Source organism: Typopeltis vanoorti, chromosome 9 (assembly GCF_054136105.1).
Source record: "Typopeltis vanoorti isolate ZY-2024b chromosome 9, IOZ_Tvanoo_1.0, whole genome shotgun sequence".
Taxonomy (NCBI): Eukaryota; Metazoa; Arthropoda; class Arachnida; order Uropygi; family Thelyphonidae; genus Typopeltis; species Typopeltis vanoorti.
In genome coordinates, this window is record NC_143557.1 from 71992379 (window position 1) to 72015130 (window position 22752).

The following is a 22752-nucleotide window of genomic DNA, read 5'->3' on the forward strand; positions in this document are numbered from 1 at the left end:
CTCAACCTTGCCTCCTGTATTTTCGCTCCTAAGTTCGTAACTTTCACTGTTCCCCTGACATAGTCATTTCTCAGATGATCCTTTCTGGTCACACCACACATCCACCTAAGCATTCTCATCTCTGCTACTTCCATCCTGCTAATGTTATTATATTATATAATTATATATATAATATATATAAATTATATATATTATCTTATTACGTCTCAAAGAGCACCAGCGAGACATTGCTTATAAAAGAACCAGAGCAACTGCTCTGTCAAGCCATTTCCTGTTTTCAATAAACACGAACAATGAAAGCCACCAACATGAAATAAACTGTACATCAACTTCAAACCTACACATCTGCCATGATGAAGTAGAGCGTCGCATTGTCGAGTCAAAAGAAATCACCTTGGACCCTTTTCATATGAATAACAATCTTAGCTGTAATTTGCCTGACTCTTTCAACTCTACTATTAGATACTGGAGATCGCGTGATTCCACACACGCACAGGTGTACAACAATAGAACTTTAACTCGGACTGTAGTTCAAGCTCATAATAACTGTAATTTACAGTCGAATATTATGGCTTTATAATTGTATAGCTTTAGAGTGTGTCAATGTTAATTTCGTGTCTTTTAATATCTTTCTATGTTCTTATCGCCTGATGAAGTCGTTCTTGACGAAACATGTTGCGTTTTTTCAAATAAATGTCATTGTGTTATAATTCTCGGGTTTTAAGTCAGTTAATTTAGAAAAATGAACATATCCCAACCCCGAGTTAATAGTACTAATCATATATATATATATGCACACATTTTTTGTGTGGGATTAAAAAATAAAAAGCAATATTTGTAGGGTGAATGACTGTGTCAGAAGAGTATATCTTCTATAGTGTCTCTATATTATTTTTATTAAAGTATTTATATACATAGCGTTTCTCAACCTTTCTAAGCCCAAGGACCAGTAAAATGCCTAAAACCATTCTATGGATCACTAAGTTATGTAAATTTTTTAAAAACTTATGTCGGGGATTGCCAACATATGGAAAAAACTGTGCCATTTATAACATAATAAATCTAAAAGCATATTTTGAATACATATGGAATACATAATTAATTAAATTGGAAGTAAACGATTAAAAGTGTATCACCATGGAACAAAGTTTTAATTTTTATTAAACAAATAAATAATATGATATAATTATATTACTCATCATCATAACATTAATTATGGGTATAGACCATATTGGTCTGTTCCGGTCTCATTATCCATCCAATATCCTTTTTTGAGGTTACTACTTACTTTTAATGAGATGGTTGAGCTTCTTGGCCCTTGCAGAGTTGCTGGATATCTAGCTCAATAGTGGTCAGCTTCAGTCGAAAATCAGCACACACACACACACACTAAGATAATTTCTATATTTTGTTTTTATTTGAAGGAGCGATGAAAATCCTTTCTCACAAAGATAGGTTGTAGGAAACTGCATGACGATTTTCAATGCTTCTTCAGATAATTCGGGAAATTCACTTCTCACTGAAGGTGAGATCCAGAATCGAATCCAAGATCATGGAATTGCATTTTAAGCCCAGTGTCACTTGAAAGCTCAATTAACTGTTCTTTTTTCGATAACGAAAGGTCGTTCTTGTGACTAAGTCTGAAATGGATTGCTAAACCACAGAAATTGCTTATAAAAGTTATTCGGAAAATATGTTTCAAAATTCTGTTTCAGAGTTTTGAGATGGTCACAAACTCTTTCCTGAAACTCAGAATCAACAAAAATATCATTTTCCACTAAAAAGGATTCCAATGTTAGAAAAGGTGCAAATTGTCTGTCTTTTACATAACTAATCCATAACACCAGTTTTTTCTCAAATGCCTTTATTTTGTCATAGGCATCAAGAATAGTTTAAGAATTTCCCTGAAGGGAGAGATTTAGCTCATTTAATTTCAAAAAATTGTCTGAAAGATAGGATAATGTTGATAACCATGCTTCGTCAACAAGGAGTGATGCAAAATCAGAATTACATTCATTTACAAACAATGAAATTTTGTGCCTTAATTGAAATAACCTTGTTAGTACTTTGCTCCTGGAAAGCCAGCGAATTTCAGAATGAAGCAAAAGTTGTATATATTCACTGCCCATTTTATCGCAGCGTACTGAAAATAACCTATTATTTAATGGTCGAGCCTTAATAATATTAACTAGCTTTACAGTGTTGTATAGCACAGTTTTAAATTCTGGTGGCATTCTTTTGGAGGATAACACTTCCCTCTGTATGAAACAATGTACCCAATTCATATCCAGAACTACTTCCTTGACCTTAGAAACAACCCCGCTATACCTGCCTGTAAGGGCTCGAGCTCCATCCAAACAGAAGCCCATACATTTTTCCCACTGGATAACTTTGTGTATTATGTAATTATTGAGAGTGTGAAATATTTCTTCTCTAGTTGTTTGGGATAACAAAGTTCTACAAAACAGAATATCGTCATGATTTTAAGTCTCGTAGACAGGCTTATACGTTGATTATGCATTATTAAATCACTTAAGGAATTGAACAACATAGATACGAATATAAATTAAATTACACTTTAATAAATATTTCCGATATTTCGGCAACGTTACGTTGCCATCTTCAAAAGGAACTTACAAAAAAAGGCATGTGCACGTAGGCCCTACAACACAGTAACTGAGAATGAAGAGAAGAAGCTATTGTTCTCCTAAAAGTCTTGATGGTGCCCTCTAGCGGGCTAAGTAGGTGTTCTTGGCCGTTGGGCTGAATGTCTGCTGATGTAAGCCTCCCAAATTTGGGACAGTCGCATACAACCAATTGGGAGATTTCTTAGGGCTGAGGCTGATTCCATGAATAGTCTTTCGAATTTGTATTTGTTACGGTGTATTACTGTAGCTTTCTTCCACTGTATTCTGTGTCATGTATCCAGAGCATGGTCTGCAAGACTAGAACGGATGTAGTCCTTATGTTCAGAAATTCTGATATTTGCTGTCCTGCCTGTTTGGCCAAAGTAAGACAGTTTATAGCTGCAAGGGACCTGGTATACACCAGGTAGGTCTAGGGGAAGTGGTTGGTCTTTAGTGGAGCGGATAAGAGATGCCAATTTGCTGTATGGCCTAGAGGGCACCATCAGGACTTTTAGGAGAACAATAGCTTCATCTCTTCATTCTCAGTTACTGTGTTGTAGTGTCTACGTGCACGTGCCTTTTTTTGTAAGTTCCCTTTGAAGATGGCAACTTTAATATTTATTAAAGTGTAATTTAATTTATATTCGTATCTACATTGTTCAATTCCTTAAGTGATTTAATAATCGTCATGATTGTTGTTATAATGCGCATATCTTATGTAGCATATTAACTGCTCATAATTTGTGACATTTGTAGTCGTCTATTTATAACGCATAATAAGGGCTCTTCTTAACTCTTTCGATTAACTGAGATTCTATGTCACCTGCCACTGTCATTAATTCTGCGACTGATAGTGTCATTTGAAAGAGGAATCAAAACAACATCTTTTAGTAACTTGTTGCCAAACATAGTTTTAACTACATCTTTTATAGCTGGAAGTATTCAATTTTCTCATCCGAATGAGGTTTCCCTGTTTTTGCTGTGTGCAAACTTAAGAGATAGGATGCTTCCAGTACCTTGCTATAAATCGAACCCATGGTCAAAACTATATCATTCCCATTATTTAATGTCTCTAAGCTTCGCTGAAAAAATTCATTTGGCTTATTTTTCACATCACAGTGTTTAGTTTCTAAATGTTGTTGGAGTTTCGCAGGTTTCATGCACTCGTTCGACAACACTTCATAACACAAAACACATTGAGATTTCTGTTTATTTTCATCTCCACACCAAGTTAACCCAAATTCCAAATATGAACTGTTATATTTCCTACTGTATTTTTTCTTTGAACTGCTTGTTTCTTCTACTTTAATAGTATCAGATTTACTCACCATTACAACATGTGTATCACAATTAGGGTTAGCATCACCTGTTTCATTTGCTTTTCTTTTCAAAGTTCCTAGTTATAAGCCACTTTTCCATTATTTAAAAACGTTTCTGAAAAATATATAAATACCAGGATTAATTCACTACACACTTTGTCCAAGTATCACTTAGCACTTCTGGAGATATACTGAGCTTTGATTGAAGGAGGGAAACCTTCAGTAATAAAACTCAATAAACAACAAGCAATTGGTTGAAATGTGGATAACACGTTTACTTCAAATCTGACAAAACAGCAAGGAAAGGTGGAAGGAATAAAACCATATTGTTGTTCACTTCACACCTCTTTTATTACTCATCAAACCAACAGATAGCAGCAGAATATTCATGGAATGAACATTCTGCCACTATTTGTTGGTTTTTTTAAGTATCCATTTTATTTCAATAATTGCTTATTGAAATAAACAATTACTTGCTTATTCAATTTTAATTTGTTTTGTTTAGATAATTAAAATATATATATTATAGTGGTATAAAGTCTTACAGTGGCTGCACTACATAGTTCAGAAAGCCTGGACAGAGGGACGAATTCCCGATGCTCGGAGTAGAGCTCTCATAGTACCCATATATAAAAAGGGAAATAAAACTGAATGTGAGAATTACAGAGGTATTTCCCTACTGAGTGTTCCTGGCAAGATCTATGCAAGTATACTCGAGAAACGGTTGAGAAGAATTGTGGAAGAAAAGCTGGGTGAAGAACAAGCTGGACTCAGGCCAAATAGAGGCTGTCAGGATCAGATCTTCACTTTACGACAAATAGTCGAGAAAGCATGGGAATATAACAAAGATCTGTATTTAAGTTTTGTCGATTTGGAAAATGCATATGACAAGGTGCCAAGAGAGAAGCTCTTCAATACGCTACAGTTATATGGTGTCAATGGGGCATTTATCAAACAATACTTAGTCTTTATTTGAGTTGTAAGTCAGCAGTTAGAATTGAAGGAAGTACAGGAAGATGGTTTAATGTTAAATCTGGTGTGAGACAAGGATGTACATTATCCCCTCTGTTATTCATTATCTATATGGATCACATTATGAAGGAAAGTGGTATTAAACATGATATCAAAATTGGAGATGTTAATATACCTCCGTTACGCAATTGGAAGAACAACGGTACATTGCGCCCTTCTATTGGAATAGGCCTAAGTTTGATTCTCATTGCGATGGGAGGAATCTTTATCTGGATGATTTCAATCGAAGGTGAGTTAGCCGATCTCCTACGGATGTAGCAGGGTTTTTCTCCCGGAATAATAAACTTGGGTTTTTCATCCCTCATACAGACAAATCGGCCCTTCAGAACACACGCAATTTACAGACAAAAAATACTAGTTGTGGTAGTGGTGGAGGTGGGCAGTAGATGGCGTTGATGGAGATGATTCATAGTAGAGGTTCGGTGTAGTGGTTGAGACAGTTATAGGTGTCCTCCCGCGATGAGTCTTTGGACTCCTTGGAGGTGTCACGATAATAATAATAATAATGATGTCAGCTCTTTGCTTTATGCAGATGATGTTATTCTTCTAAATAAATCCGCTACAAGTATGCAAGATTCTCTGATTAAATTGAATAACTGTTGTAATAGATATGGTATGAAGGTCAGCAATAAAAAGACAAAGACAATGAAAATAGGCAGAAGCACTGAAAATGTTAACTGTGTTGTGAACGGGGAACCTGTGGAACAAGTAAAACATTTCAGCTACTTAGGCACGATTTTTAGTGAAGATGGTAAATTAAATATAGAAATAGACAACAGAATCAGCAAAGCTGGTATTGTAGGAAGTCAGTTGAATAAATTCATATGGAATAAGAGAGAAATTAGTTGGAAAACACTAAATTAGCTATATACAAGACAGTGTTCAAACCAGTTTTAACTTATGGATCTGAGAGCTGGGTCAGAAGTAAAACACTTGACCAAAGACTAGAGACCGCAGATATGAGAGTCCTGAGAAAGATTATAGGCGTGAACAGATGGCATCCATGGCAATATCGTATTAAAAACAAGGATATTAGGAAAGAACTTGACATTGTCAGCATCCAGGAATGCGTTAGCAGAGCTAATCTCAGGTGGTATGGTCACTTGAACAGAATGGGTGAAGAAAGATTAGCAAAACAAGTGTTCTCTGCCAGGTTGGCAGCAAAACGACCCAGAGGAAGAACAAGATATAGGTGGATTGATATTGTGCAAAGTGCCTTAGACGATAGAAATATAAGATCTGATAATGTTGGAGTCTTGACAAGTAACAGACTGATTTGGAGGAAAATTGTAGATAGGAAGTTAGTAACGATGTAATTTTTTTCATGTAGTACTATCATATCCTGTACACCCCTTGAGGAAACGTGGCAAGAATTTGATGATGATGATGATATTTATAAGACTTATTATTGTTTATGTGATCATAGGTTTTTTTTAATTACTATATATGTTCATATAATAATGCCTATCATTTTCGCTAGCAACTGTCTATAATGCGCATATCATATGTAGCATATTAACTGCGCATCAATGGACAGTTTGAAATTGTTATCTTGTCTCTTTACCAGTATGTCTAAGAAGTGCAGTTGTTTGTTATTTAGACATACCTGTAAAGAGACAAGATAACAATTTCAAACTGTCCATTTACAAAAAGCCTACAGATACTGGACGATATCTACATTATTCTTCAAACCATCATAGGTCACATAAACATAGCATCATCCACATGTTGGGAAATAGAGTCTGCAAATTTGTCTCAGATGAAGATGAGTTTCAGACAGAACTGTCTCAAATTGTTACAACACTATCTCAAAATGGATATTCTCTAAACATTATCAACAAATTCCTGTATAAAGATAACCACCGACAACAAGAAACAGTCTCCCAGTTGGTTTCAATGGTCGTCATCCCCTCTATGGATTCAGTTTCCACCAATATAGTGAGATTGTTAAAAGCTCATAACATCAGAGTTGTATTTAAACCAACTACTAGCATTAGACAGTTGTTAAGATCTCCTAAGGATAGTGTTCCATTTTACAAATATCCAGGTGTGTATAATATTCCATGTACGTGTGGCCTCTCCTACATTGGACAAACTTCAAGAAGCCTCAAAATCAGATAGAAAGAACATGTTGGAGATGTCAATCATAACAGGACAATCACCTCTCATTTAGTGCATCACTTTTCAACTTCTTACCATTCTGTAGACTGGGAAAATAGTTCTATGCCCTACATAGACAATGATTTCAGACACCGATTATTCAAAGAAGCAACAGTAGTCCTACGAACAGGCAGCAACCTAAACAGAAATCAAGGTGCCATATTGAATGAAACTTGGAACAATTTAATCAGTTCACTCAGTTTGACAGAACTACAGTATGCCAACAATCATATAATGCGTGCTCATGCAACGCGTGTTCAGGACACGGACTAAAGATTCTCAATACATGCTGACATTGTCACGCGAATGTTTCAACTTAGCTACCTTATAGTTACTAACGGTTTTGTATTCTTTATACTTTGTGCATTTATAATTTTTTTGTGTTTACTGTTCAAGCCTTGAGAAAGCTAGACAGTTGCTAGCGAAACTGATAGGCATTATTATATGAACATATATAGTGATTAAAAAACCTATGGTCACATAAACAATAATAAGTCTTATATTCATGACCAAATATGAATACTTTAATTATATATATTTATTTATTTAATTTAAGTCTGCCTGCGGACCACAGGTTGAGAAACACTGATATACAGTGATCCAACAGTTATACAACCACAGTGGAAAGGAAATTTGCCATTTAGATAATTGAAGAGTTGAATAACTGAAGGTTCACTTACATGGTGCTGTACTAGAAGTTAGTTGACACACACTGTACCATTCAAAGGGTTGGTTATTTGTTTCATTTAAAGGTCGAATAATTGAGAGATCACTATATCATACAAAACAAGAAATTAATATTTTATAATGAATAATTGTTCATAATCATAATGTACAAGGTCAGCTCATCGTTATCATATTCCTCATAAGTACTCTTAATAGGTGTATAGAATATTATGATAGTACTAAATGTAAAGTTTACATTATTAAAGTCATCTAAGAACTAGAATTTTTTTCTTCTTTCAAAAAAAAAATTCTTTGTTAGATATAAAAGCTGGAGATTAAAAAAACAACAACAACTAAATTTACAATGTATTTATTTCTAGATGTTGGTAATAGGAGGGATGGATAGAGTTTATGAAATTGGTAGGCAGTTTAGAAATGAAGGCAGAGATCCTACTCATAATCCCGAGTTTACTGCATGTGAATTCTACATGGCCTATGCTGACTATAATGACTTAATGGACATAACAGAAAAGTTAATTTGTGGTATGTAGTAACCATTTATTTTATTTATTATATGAATATTACATCTGGTATATAGTCACAGATTAATTGATTCTTCTCGTCTGTCCATTTCCTATCCTTGTTTAAGTGTTATGAACTTATTCATACCACTTAAAACCAGTGTGAGTTTTAACAGACTAAAAGTAGTGTATATATATATATATATATGCATGGAGGTTCATCTACTCGGTTGTTAAACATATTTTTAAAAATATTTGATTGACAAAAACCGAGAAAAAAAGAAAAATGTTTAATAGTATCGCACGACTAGTTTTGGCTTTTTACAGCCTTCTTCAGGTATTTTTATAAAAGAAAAAAACCTTAAACATTGAAGATAAAAACTGTGAATAGCTCAGGTAAGTCACTATACATATTTAACGTGAAAACATTGTAGTTAACGTATTCAAAGTAGTTCCTTCGTTGGTCACATTGTTGGGTGAGTGCATGCGTATGGCATCTCGTGAGCGCCAGTATTTGATCTCAACAGAATGACAGTCTGGGAGGTTATAGCTTAAATTATTATTTAAATGTACAGGGTTGAAGATGATTTCTCTAGATTCTACAATTTTTCTCTCCAATTCGTCATGGCAATGGAAAATGTTGTTAGGTCTATCCCAATGGATTGTGTGACCATGGTTTTCATCATCAGAATCGGCTGAAAAAAGGACATGGCTGGATAAAGCACTAGCATGTGTTCTCTTGTAAGCGATGTCTCTCCTGTGCTCCTCCATACGCAATTCAATAGACTTATCCGTCTGGCCATAGTAAGGGATGTCGCAGTCACACCATATCTTATACACACTGGGATATTTTAGATTCTGATGGCTAGGCTTTGGACGGCTCACTAGAGAGCAGATCTTAGGAAGCGGAGTAAATAAAGTTCTAATGTTATATTTTTTGAGAACCTTGGCTAATTTTTGAGAACCTGTGTTTATGTATGGAATAGATATATTGCCTTTAACATTATTCATTTCTTAAGTATGGCGACTAGGAGGATTAACAAGGAATTTTTTAGTAATTTTTTGAGAATAACCATTCAGTCTGAAGGTAGATGTAAGAAAATTGATTTCTTTATGAAGTTCATCAGGGGTCATCAAGAAGAGAGCGAACTCTATGTGCCAAAGTAGAAATAATTCCAAGTTTCTGAGGAGGAGAAATGATGGAACTGACTATGGAGATATGTATTGGTGTGTGTAGGTTTTTCTGTACATCGAAATTTTAAGTTTTTCAGAAAAGCGGGTTAGTTTCATGTCCAAGAAAGGCAGGGAGCCATTAGTTTCAAACTCAGCCGTGAATTGGATATTCGGGTGTTGACTATTGAGATGTTAAAGGAAATCGAGGAGAGAATCACGTCCATGGCTCTCCAAATGAGGAAAATATCGTCCACATATCGTTTCCAAATTCTAGGTGCTAAGGAATAGGAAGAGATAGCTTTGACTTCAAAATCTTCCAGATAAATGTTGGCAGGTACAGGAGATATAGGATTACCCATTGCTAGACTATGATTTTACTTGTAGATGGTGTCTTGAAATCTAAAGTATCCAGACTTGATACAATGAGTAAATAAGGTTAACATTTTTTTGGATAACTTGTCTTTGAGAAGTGTCAGGACTTCATCTGTAGGAACATTTGTGAACAAAGATACTATGTCAAAGCTAGACATGATTTCATTTTCTTTAACAGTAATATCCATAATGTATGATACAAAATCCGTAGAGTTATTAATAAAAGACGAAGACTTGCCCGAAAAACATTTGAGGTATTTTGCGAGATGGTTTGAAAGGTTGTATGTTGGTGAATCAATGCCTTCCACGATGGGACAAAGTGGGGTATTTTCCTTGTGGATCTTGGGAACCATATATGCGTGGAATAAGTGAATGCAGAGAGCGAAGAGAAAGGCGAATGTTTCTAGACATTTCAGAAGTTGTTTTTAATAAATTGTTAGTACGATTTTTAAGTTCACGAGTGGGATCTCTCTCAAGAATTGAGTAAGTGTCACTCTGTAGTAATTCAAGCATCTTATTTTTATAATCTTCAAAGTTAAGCATAACTGTGGCATTGCCTTTATCTGCAGGAAGGCTAATTATATTTCTGTTATTTTTTAAACTCTTAAGAGCCTGTTGTTCCGACGAAGAGATGTTATCTGTGGGATCTCTCTCAAGAATTGAGTAAGTGTCACTCTGTAGTAATTCAAGCATCTTATTTTTATAATCTTCAAAGTTAAGCATAACTGTGGCATTGCCTTTATCTGCAGGAAGGATAATTATATTTCTGTTATTTTTTAAACTCTTAAGAGCCTGTTGTTCCAATGAAGAGATTGTTATCTGTGGGTGGTTTTGCATTGTTGATGATAAAGATGGATTCAATATGGAAAAGTTTTGCATCTTGCGGAAGGAGGAAAGAAGCAGCCTTTTCTATTTTGGTGAGGAGTGATTCTTTTGGGATAGATTTCGGAGAAGGCATAACTCGGAATAAGCATAACTGTGGCATTGCCTTTATCTGCAGGAAGGATAATTATATTTCTGTTATTTTTTAAACTCTTAAGAGCCTGTTGTTCCAATGAAGAGATTGTTATCTGTGGGTGGTTTTGCATTGTTGATGATAAAGATGGATTCAATATGGAAAAGTTTTGCATCTTGCGGAAGGAGGAAAGAAGCAGCCTTTTCTATTTTGGTGAGGAGTGATTCTTTTGGGATAGATTTCGGAGAAGGAATAAAATTTAAACCTTTGCTGAGGATACTTTTTTCTGCATCTGAAAGGATGTGAGATGATTTATTAATTACAACTTTATCAGGTTGATGTGGGGTTTTAAGAAGTTCAGATTATTTTGTACTTTTTAAGGTTTCAAATTTTCTAATAAGTTTTAATTTATTGTTATCTTGGATTTGGGCTGCTTGAGATTCACTATGCATGCTAAAGAGATGCCAACTTTCATTGTCTAGAGATTCTTCAAGTATTTGAGATAATGTACTTCTTTTGGCAAACAAAAAAGCGAGAGTATGTTTTGTGTCAAATATTCTTTCAGCAAGAAGGTCTAACTTTGCTTTGTGATATATTCTTCTGGCATGTTCCGTTGTGATATTCTCTTTAAAAGATATGAAGTTAGGAAATTGCATGGAATTTACAGCGTTTCAAAAAGACTAACCTGTTGATGTTCAGTCCTATCTTCTTCAGCGTTTTGTTGAAGTTTCTTTTGTTACTATTAAGGGAGGCCTCATCATGAGGGCTATAAATGCATGGAGGTTCATCTACTCAGTTGTTAAACATATTTTTAAAAAGAATTGAATGACAAAAACCGAGGAAAAAGGTTTAATAGTATCGCACGACTAGTTTCGGCTTTTTGCAGCCTTCTTCAGGTGTTTTTATAAAAGAAAAACCTTAAACATTCAAGATAAAAAACTGTGAATAGATCAGGAAAGTCACTATACATATTTAACGTGAAAACGTTGTAGTTAACGTATTCAAAGTAGTTCCTTCGTTGGTCACATTGTTGGGTGAGTGCATGTGTATGGCATCTCGTGAGTAGGTTATATATATATATATATATACACACACACACACACACAGTGAAACTTGTTCAAAGCGGAATCGCAAGGGACCGAATATATTTTCCACATTGGCCAAGTTTCCGCATTATACAAAATTGCAAAAAAATTTAAAATCCATTAAAATCATATTACATGGTACGTACCTGTTTATGAGTGAAAATTACAAGAGCTCTGGCTCTTGTAAGTAGGTGATACTTGTAGACCTATGTTATTAAAACATAGGTCTACAAGTATAATAATAATAGTAATAATAATAGTAATAATAATAAAATCACTGTATTAATGCTCTATTTACACTGCACGTTACACATTTCCAATGTACAACTCATTGAGATTTCTTCCAAAGATCCAACCAAGAAACCTGTTTCCACTTTTTTGTGATCATGTCTTTTTGAATGCAGTCCTTAATGTATACAATAGTTGAAGAAGGCTGGAAGAGTTTGAATCAGTTGCAAACTGCATTACTTCACTGATGCAACGAACGGCCTGTTCATGTGTACGAATTTTCGTTTAACCTGTTCTCCGGCTGCTGCTTCTCCTCCTCCTCCTTCCTCTTCCTTCTCCTCATCCTCCACATCTTTGTTTTGTGTATTTCTTACTGCTAGTAGAGCTGTAGCAGATTCATAGCTGTAATGTGTGGCTAGATGGTCATCATTCCGAACAAAGTTCTCTGTATCACAGGAAAGTTCTTTTCCTCAGCAGAGATTGGATATTGCAGCAATGTTTTCTCACCTTCTCCATATTATCTGCCACATCACTTTCCCCAAACCCAGCTTTAGCAAAACACTTTTTTTACTGTTTCTGCTTTAATTTTCTTCACTTCCAACACAATCCAATTCACAGCATCCAGAACTGATACAGATCTTGCTAATGCGTAAGAGCTATTGGCTTCTTCTACATTCGAAATCAAAGATTGCATCAGAAATCATCTGTAGTGTGATTTGAATGTGTAAATAACACCCATACTCATGGGCTGTAATACACTTGTTGCATTTTCTGGGAACCAGGCGATTTTTGCATTTGAGAGTGTTACCTTTGGGTGGCAGGTAGCATTGTCAAGAAAAAGGATGACATTTCTATTTTCCTTCTTCATTTTTGCATCAAACATGTTTAACCACTCTTCCATTGTAGTTGCAGTCATTGCAGTCATCCAAGCTTTTTTTATTGTTTCTCCAAATCACTGGTAAATTATTAATTTTCAGGTTCTTGAAATATCTTGGTTTTGCTGCTTTTCCAATCATGAGAGGCTTTTCCATTTCTCCCACCATATTCCCACACAATAACACTGTAAGTCTTTCTTTGAACATTTTTCCCCAGTACACTTTTCTCCCTGAACTGCGAGTGATTTTGTTGTTAATGCCCGAAAAAACAATCCTGTTTCGTCCACATTGTAAATGTTTTTAGGTTCATGTGGTGAAATCAATTCTAGCAGTTTTGGTTTCCACTCACTCACTACACTTTCATCCACATCTTTAGATTCCCCACAGACTTTGTTCCACACAATATTGTGCCTCTTCTTAAAATTATCCAACCATCCTGTAGATGCCTTAAACTGATCATTCCCGAGAGATTTGGCTACTGCGAGAGCTTCACTTTGGACCATTGGACTGGATATGTGAAGGTTTTTTGATCTTGCATTCGTGACCCACTCCCACACTACCTCATTCATTTCCTGTTGCCGGTTATCTTTGCCTGCCTCTTCATTCGACCATTTCCTTGCAGCCACTCATTCATTATTTTATCCTTTTGTTTAAGCGTGTTGTATACTTGCGTTTTGCCACGCTTAAACCACATCGTTATTTTCCGTACCAAGCATTTATCCTTTTCTTTAGCTTCAATGACTTGGACTTTTTCGTTTATTGACAACTCCATGTATGATTTAGCCATGATGCAAAAAATGAAACCGTTTTGTTGAAATTCGGGTTACTGAAATGTTTGGACTTACCGGAAGTTGACCAACATTAATTCTCATACGAAACAGTAAAAGCAACACAAGTGCCAAAATCTAATAAATATAGGTGTATTTTTAAAACATTTTTCGCTTTATACAAGTAATTTTTTATAAATTCTTCAAACATTGCTTTCCACTTCCGCATTGGGCAGATTCTGCATTATACAAAATAAATAACACTGTAATGCCTATTCTTCTGGCTGGGACTATATAATTTGTTCAACTTGAGCCAGTTTCTGCCTTGGACAAGTTTTACTGTTTATATATATACAGGGTGTTCGGGATAAATTTGACAGTTTCGTAAGGAAAAAGAAAATCTTCTTTGTATCTATTAAATTTAATGAATTGACAAAAAACATTACAGGCAGAGTTAATTACAATACTATCAACAAGATTTACTCAAAATAACCACCATTAGCATCGATCACAGCTTCAATCCTGCTTCGGAACCTCGAACAAGCTGATGCTACAGTCTCCCTGGGAAGGGCCGCAAAAACTGTTTTAATTTTATCCATTAACTGGGCTTTTGTATTACTGGAAGTGCGATTGGTGTCTTTTTCAACTGCGCCCCATACAAAATAATCCATGGGGTTAAGGTCTGGGGAGTTTGGAGGCCAAACATTTGGACTGGTGAAGTCGTAGAAATTTTCAGACAACCATTTTTGACTTTTCCCAGAGGTGTGGCAAGGGGCCGAATCCTGCTGCCATACATACGGCCTACCATTGGCTACCCTTGTTATCCAGGGCTTGACTACAGTGTTTAGCAACTCCACGTAGCCATCTGAAGTCAACCTGAGGCCCTCTTGGAAAAAATGCAGAGGCATCACATTGCCTTCAGACGATACACATCCGAAAACCATCACAGTTTGGGGAAATTTAGTCTGCATTACACGAGGAATGTCCTTTGTACTGTATGCAAGCCATCTGTTATTCTGCATGTTGTGTTTTTGATCCTGGCAAAAGTTTTTCTCATCGGAAAAGAACCAGATTGTTTGTGGTTCCGCAGGATGTTTCACTTTGCTTAGAAGTTTCTTCGCGTTTATCAAACGTTTTTCACGGGCCTTTTCTGTAAGCAGCTGACCTTTGCGGCGCTTGTATGAGTAGTAGCGGAGGTCTTCATTGAGTGCAAGCTTCATAGTAGAGGCTGCAACATTCATTACACGTGACAAAGCCCGAATTCCAATGCCAGGGTTCTTCAACACCTGTTCCTGCAGATTTGCGAGGAATTCTGCTGTACGAACGCAATCAGATCGTCTGCTAGGGATCTTTCTTCTTGCTACATCCTCGTAGTCACCATTGCAAGTCTCTAGTTCATGCCTGATTGTTTTTACTGTATTCAGGGAGCATTGGGCAGCAGTCGAAATATCCTTATTTTGATGGCCGGCACGAATCATCATGATACAAGTTATTCTCTTCCATGATTCAGGTGGGTTCCAGCTATCCATTCTTTCTGACATCTTGTATATGAATGAAGAAGGGTCCAACCTTTTAAATGAAGAGAAGTGTGTGTTAATACATGTAACTTACGGAAAAATATAATTAATTATAAATGTGTCAAATTTATCCCGAACACCCTGTATATATATATATATATATATATATATATATGTATGTATGTATGTATGTATATGTATGTATGTATGAAGATTGATTTACTTGGTTGTTATACATTTTTATAAAAAGATTGAATGACTAGATCCGAGAGAAATGAAAACAAAGTTTAAGATTGAAACATACTATTGGATTTTTAAGACCATGGATTTAATAAAACATTTATACATAATCGTCTACTAGTTTCGCTAGCTGTAACTGTCTAGCTTTGTCAAGATGAGAAAGGTTATGTTGGTATTAAATGCAAAAACAAGAGAATGTAGTAACGGTTTAAAACAGTAAGACAAATTGGAGAGAACGTGTGACATCACATGCATAAAGCATGAAGACTTAGTTATTGTTATTAAGTTGCATTTTATAATTTTTCGCGTAATTTAGTTCTGCTAAACTTAATGATTTTAACAGATTTTTCCACATCTCTTTTAATATTATTCCCTGGTTTCTATTGAGGTTATTTCCTGTTCGTAGGACTACTGCAGCTTCTTTGAAGATTCTACATCTATAACCCTCTTTGATATATGGCATGAAACTGTTATCCCAATCTATTGCTTGGTTAAATTTGAGCTAACCTGAGGTATCTGTTATATTATGATTGACATCCCTGACATGTTCCTTCTTTTGAATTTCTAGGCTTCTTGAAGTTTGGCCTATATAGGTAAGTTCACACATACATGGTCTGCTATAAATGCCTGCATATTTGTAGAATGTGATGCTATACTTAGGTGATCTTAATAACTGTCTTATAGTTGTGGTGGGTTTAAAAACAACTCGGATGTTAAAAGGCTTCATGATTCTTGCTATTTTGGTGGAGAATTGAGCCAGCATAGGGTATGACGATGGATGATACGTACTGAGTCGTTAGAGGTTGTTGCTGGAGGTTGTTTCTATAGAGAATTTTGTTGATAATGTTTTGAGGATAACCATTTTGTGATAGAGTTTTTGATATAAGGGAAAACTCAGCAAGAACGTCTTTTTCCTCTGTGATATTTTTGGCTCTGTTTTTAAGCATATGTATAATGCTCAGTTTCTGTGCATAGTGATGATTGGATATATAATGGAGATAACATTCAGTATCTGTAGGTTTACGATATATTGTAAGTTTGATATTTCCATTATCTTGTTTTTTAACTAGTACATCTAGAAAGGGTAATTGGGATTGTTTTCCAGTTCTAATGTGAATTTAATTTTATAATGGAAGGAGTTAATTTTTTGGAGGAACTCAAGTAAGGTATCTACTTTGTCTTTCCAGATAATAAACACATCGTCAACATATCTCCACCAGACTGATGGTTTTGGATTTATTTTTGCTAGGATGTCATTTTCTAATTTTTTCATGAACAGGTCCGCACATGGTGGTGACAGGGGACTGCCCATGGCTAAGCCTTCTAGTTGTTGGTATACTAAGTTGTTTACTTTAAAGTAGTTGGGCTTGAGACAGTGTCAGAATAGTTGGGCAATATCATATGGAAAGAAATCTTTTATAATCTTAATGACTTCTTCAACTGGTATGTTTGTGAACAAAGAGACCACATCCAAACTTCCCAATATGTCTGTGTTGGATATATTAATGTTTTTAAGTTTTTCAACGAAGTGTTGAGAATTCCTTATGTATGATGATGATTTCCTTATCTTCCCTTTTAGCAGGTTAGCGAAGGTGTTTGGCTAGTAGGTATGCGAGAGAGTATCTGCCATCTGCGATCGGGCAGAGTGGAACCTCATCTTTATGTACTTTAGGTACACCATAAAGGCATGGAGTTATTGGATGTAAAGATTTTAGTTTTCTTTATAAGTCCTGAGGCCATCCATTCATATTGCTAATCAGAAGATTGGTCTCGTTGTGGTATTTCATGGTTGGATCTTTCTCTAATATTTGATATGTAGACTGGTCAGCTAGTAAAGTACTGATCTTCGTAATATAGTCTTTGGTATTCATGATGACTGTGGAGTTACTTTTGTCTGCCTTAGTTACTATAATGTCTTTGTTTCGTTTTAAGTTAAAAATTGGTTTCTTTTCTGAGGGTATGTGATATTCTGTTTAGGTGGTTTAGCTGTAGAGAGGATGATTGTACTTTTGAATAGTATTTCATTTGCTATTGTCTCTGAGAGTGGAGAAAGACCTTTCTCAATATTACATATAAAGTCTATTTTTGGGATCTGGTTAGGAGCAATAGAAAAGTTAAAACCTTTTTTTACAATTTCTGATTCTTGTTTTGAAAAGCTGTAGTCTGAAAGGTTAAAAATAACTTTATCATCTGGGAGACTTGATCTAGAGTTGTATTTTTTTCTATAGAGTTCATCAGATTTTTTGATTTGAGATACTTTGCTAGACTGAAAGGCTTTGTTGTAGCTATTGTGTATCATGGTATTCCAAGTTGAGTTGTCTATGCTATTAGAAATATCATCAAAATTGTTTCAGCATTTAAGGTCAATTCCGTTTAATGTATATCTGACATATTGACAACTAGTTTCAGCTTGTATCAGCCTTCATCTGGTTCACATTAAAAAAGAAGAAATAACTAGTAAAACACATGGAGCAAATAACTGTAAACACGGAAATTAGTGTATATATATTTCAATGTTGAAATGTTAAAGTCTGCGCATTCAAAACTGTTCCCTCGTTGGGTGTATGCATGCGTATAGCATCTCATGAACGCCAGTATTTGACCACAACACAATGACAGTCTGAAAGGTTGTAACTCAGGTTGTTGTTGAGATATAAGGTGGGGTGGGTTGAGAACGATTTCCTTTGATTCTATTATCTTCCTTTCTACTTCATCATGGCAATGGAAAATGTTATTAGACTTGTCCCATAGGAGACTGTATGACTAAAGTTTTCTTCATTAGGATTGGCCGAGGATAGAACATAACTAGACAAAGCACTGGCTCGCGTTCTCTTGTAAGTGATGCTCTCTTGTGCTCCTCAATGCGTAACTCAATTGACTTCTCTGTTTGGACAAAGTAAGGTATGTCAGAGTTGCACCAGATCTGGTAAACATCAGGATATTTAAGATTATGATATCTAGGTTTTGGATGGCTCACTAGGGAGTGGATTTTAGGAAGAGGAGTAAATAAAGTTCTTATGTTGTATTTTCTAAGAACCTTGGCTAATTTGGGTGAGACAGAGCTTATGTATGGAATAGAAATATTACCTTGTACACTATTGGTCTCTTCATTATGGCGACTGGGAGGATTAAATAGGAATTTATCAGTAGTTTTTTGAGAATAACCATTTAGTTGAAAAGTAGACTTGAGAAAATTCGGTTCTTTATTAAGTTCTATCCCACCATCAAGAAGAGAGTGAGCACGATGTCCTAGAGTAGAAATGATTCCAAACTTTTGAGGAGGATAATGATGAGAATGACTATGTAGATATCTGTTAGTGTGGGTAGGTTTTCTGTAAATCAAGATTTTAAGTTTTTCTGAGGAACGGGTCAGTTTGATGTCCAAAAAAAAAAGGAAGAGAACCATTAGCTTCAAACTCAGCCACGAATTTTATGTTTTGGTGTTGATTATTTAGATGTTCAAGGAAGTTCAGGAGAGATTCACGGCCATGGCTCCAAATCAGGAAAATGTCGTCAATATATCTTCTCCAAATTTCTTCTCCTATCCTTTAAAACCAAATTCTTGGTTTTAAAGGATAGGAAGAGATTTCTTTAACTTCCAGATCTTCTAGATGGATGTTAGCAAGTACAAGGAACAACGGATTATCCATTGCAAGACCATGATTCTGTTTATAGATGGTATCCTGAAATTTGAAGTATCCTGAGTTGATGCAATGAGTAAGTAAGGCCATGATCTTTTTAGATAATTTATCCTTGAGTAGAACAAGAACTTCGTCTGTAGGAACATTGGTGAATAAGGAGACTATGTCAAAGCTTGCCATGATTTCATCTTCCTTAATAATAATATCTTTTATACATGATAAAAATCCACGGAGTTTTTAATAAAGGACGATGACTTACCCGAAAAACATTTGAGAGATTTTGCCAGATATTTGGAAAGGTTGTATGTTGGAGAGTCAATTCCTTCTATGATAGGTCGAAGTGGGGTATTTACCTTGTGAATTTTAGGTAGTCTATATAATCGTGGAATAAGCAGATGGAGAGAAAGCCGAATGTTTCTAGGTAGTTCAGAGATAGTTCTCAGTAAATTATTGGTCCAGTTGTGGAGTTCACTAGTGGGATTTCTCTCGCGGATTGAGTAAGTGTCACTCCATAACAATTCCATCATCTTAATTTGATATTCATCAATGTTAAGAACAACTGTGGCATTGCCTTTATCCGCGGGAAGAATAATTATATTTTTTGTTGTTTTGTAACTTAAGAGCCTGTCATTCCGATGAAGAGATATTGTCTGTAGGGGGTTTGGCGTTATTGATGATGAAAATGGATTTAATGCGGAGTAGGTTTGCCTCTTGGATAGGAAGAAAGGAGGTAGCTTTTTCTATCTTAGTAAGTAATAATTCTTTTGGAATAGATCTAGGAGATAAAACAAAATTTATGCCTTTACTGAGGATACTTTTCAAATTAGCGAAGGTTCTTAGAAAATACAACATAAGAACTTTATTTACTCTTTTTCTTAAAATCCGCTCCCTAGTGAGCCATCCAAAACCTAGACATCATAATCTTAAATATCATGGTGTTTACCAGATCTGGTGCAACTGTGACATACCTTACTTTGTCCGAACAGAGAAGTCAATTGAGTTATGCATTGAGGAGCACAAGAGAGATGTCACTTACAAGAGAACGCATGCCAGTACTTTGTCTAGTCATGTTCTATTCTCGGCTAATTCTAATGAAGAAAACCCTAGCCATACAGTCCTATGGGACAAGTCTAATAATATTTTCTGTTGCCATGATAAAGTAGAAAAGAAGATAATAGAATCAAAGGAAATCGTTCTCAACCCCCTACATCTCAACAACAACCTGAGTTACAACCTTTCAGACTGTCATTGTGCTGTGGTCAAATACTGCATTCACGAGATGCTATACACATGCATACACCCAACAATGAAGCCAACGAGGGAACAGTTTGAATGTGCAGACTTCACGTTTCAACATTGAATATATGTACACTAATTTTCCCTGTTGTTCACAGTTATTTCCTCCATGTGTTTTACTGGTTATTTCTTCTTTTTTAATGTGCACCTGATGAAGGCTGATACAAGCTGAAACTAGTACTAGTAAACTTTGTTTTCATTTCTCTCGGTTCTAGTCATTCAATCTTTTTATAAATATATATATATATATATACATATACATATATATATATATATATACACTGTGATATGGATATTTTGAGTGTCTAGGTAGTGATGATTTACATTGCCTAAATTGACTTGAAAAAGTACTATTTGGTCTGTAGAGCAAAGCAGAGAGTTCCTGGATTATCTTATCTACCTAAAGCATCAGTTTCTAACCTCTCATGGATGGAATTGACATAAAAAAATTCATCCATTTATACTACATTATGAAATGGGATTAAATTACTAAGATTTCATGGTAACCACTTTTTTTTTTGTTAATGTTGTTATTTTGTTTTGCTTAAATCTGAGAGAACTTTCCTTCGTTTGTGAATATCAGCTTCCTCTTCTGTTGTAGGTCATCCATATCTGACAGTTTTGATAATGAATAATCGACAGTTGAAGCAAAAAATGTTTAAAACTCCATATCATATCACAATTTTTTTACAAATCCTTAAATTCTTTAAGATTTTAATACTTCTTTTATGGGCTTTGTAATCTAAAAATAGAAATATAAAGGAAATACAAACATTGTATAACTATTAATAAAATACATGTTTACACTGGGAAGTTTTTATTTTATTAATAAGTATTGTTTGTTACTTTTACCAATGTGAACTGATTGAGATTGATAGGTTTCCAGAATACTTGGTAATGAAATTTTTGAAATTTTAACCTGAATGATTCTTCACTCCTCTAGTGGATGCAATTCACAGGGACTCTGCACCAGCATTAAAGACTATTTATTTTTGGATAAATGAATTTAAATGTGGTCATAAGTCCATCGAAGATGAAGTGCACTCCAGATGCCTGACTGAGGTCACCACAAAGGAAATGATTGACAAAATCCATGGTATCTTTATGGAAGACCACTGAGTGAAAGTGCGTGAGATTGTTGAGATTGTAAGCACGTCAACTTAATGGGTATATAATATCCTTCATGAAAAATTGCGCATGAAAAAGCTGTGTGCTGCGATTGTTGACTGTCAATCAAATCATGCAAAAAGACATTTGAGTGCAGCGTTTGCTGATGTTTAATCATAATTTGCAGGATTTTTTGCATCAATTCATGACTGTAGACAAAACTTGGATCCACCACTACACACCTGAGTCCAAGCTGAAGTCAAAACAGTGAACAATGTCAGTGAAAGAGCACCAAAAAAAAGCGAAGACCGTTTTGTCAGCTGCAAAGGTGATGGCCACTGTTTTTGGGATTCCTTAGGAATTATCATGATAGACTATTTAGAAAAGGGTAAGAATAACAGAAGTCTATGATGCGTCATTGTTGGACCGTTTAAAAGAAGAACTGAAGAAAAAACAGCCAAGATTGGTGCACAAAAAAGTGCTCTTTCATCAAGACAATGCACATCCCACACACCAGCCCTCTCAATGGGAATTTATGTTCAAATTGGTTCCACATCCACTGTATTCTCTGGACTTGGCCCCGTGTGACTTCTTCTTCTTCCCAAACTTAAAAATTTGGCTCGGTGGGAAAAAATTTTCTTTGACTGAGGATGTCATCAAGGCTGTCAATGACTATTTTGCACAATTTCACAAATCCTACTTTTTAGATTGGATGAAAAAATTGGAAACTTGCTTGACCAAATGTGTAGACCTCGATGGAGAATAAAGGTGATTTTTTCCAAAAAAATGTGTTTAACTTATATTTTTACTAAACTTTTCAAACAACCCTCATATATGGAACTACAAAACTTATTTTTTTTACCAAACTTTTCAAACAACTTTCATATGTGGAACCACAAAGGTTATGACAAACTTAGGAGGTAGCATAGAGCAGTGCCATAGCCAGGGCTGGATTAACCATTAAGCAAAATAAGCAGCACGTGCTTAGGGCATCATGGAAAGGGGGGGGCACCACAGAATTTCTGTTTTAGTTAGATGACGAATTTAATTTAAATTAACTTTTAATTAGTTTTTCATTGTTTTTATCTTTTCTTACTGTTACCTACTTTGTTTCAATAAATAATGACATGTAGAAGGCCTAATAAAACTCTAACCACGTGCACGACGGTTC

General features: G+C 35.3%; 1 protein-coding gene across 6 annotated transcripts in view; it reads left to right on the plus strand.

The window, feature by feature from the left end:
- The window catches only part of LOC150103147 (lysine--tRNA ligase-like), a 254541-nt gene that overhangs the window by 136852 nt on the left and 94937 nt on the right, over positions 1 to 22752 (plus strand). For all 6 annotated transcript variants that reach the window (XM_090397422.1, XM_090397423.1, XM_090397421.1 and 3 more), the window contains one exon: positions 8185 to 8347. In XM_090397422.1, the coding sequence (XP_090253548.1) occupies positions 8185 to 8347 (163 nt within the window). The remainder of the gene's footprint in view (positions 1 to 8184; positions 8348 to 22752) is intronic.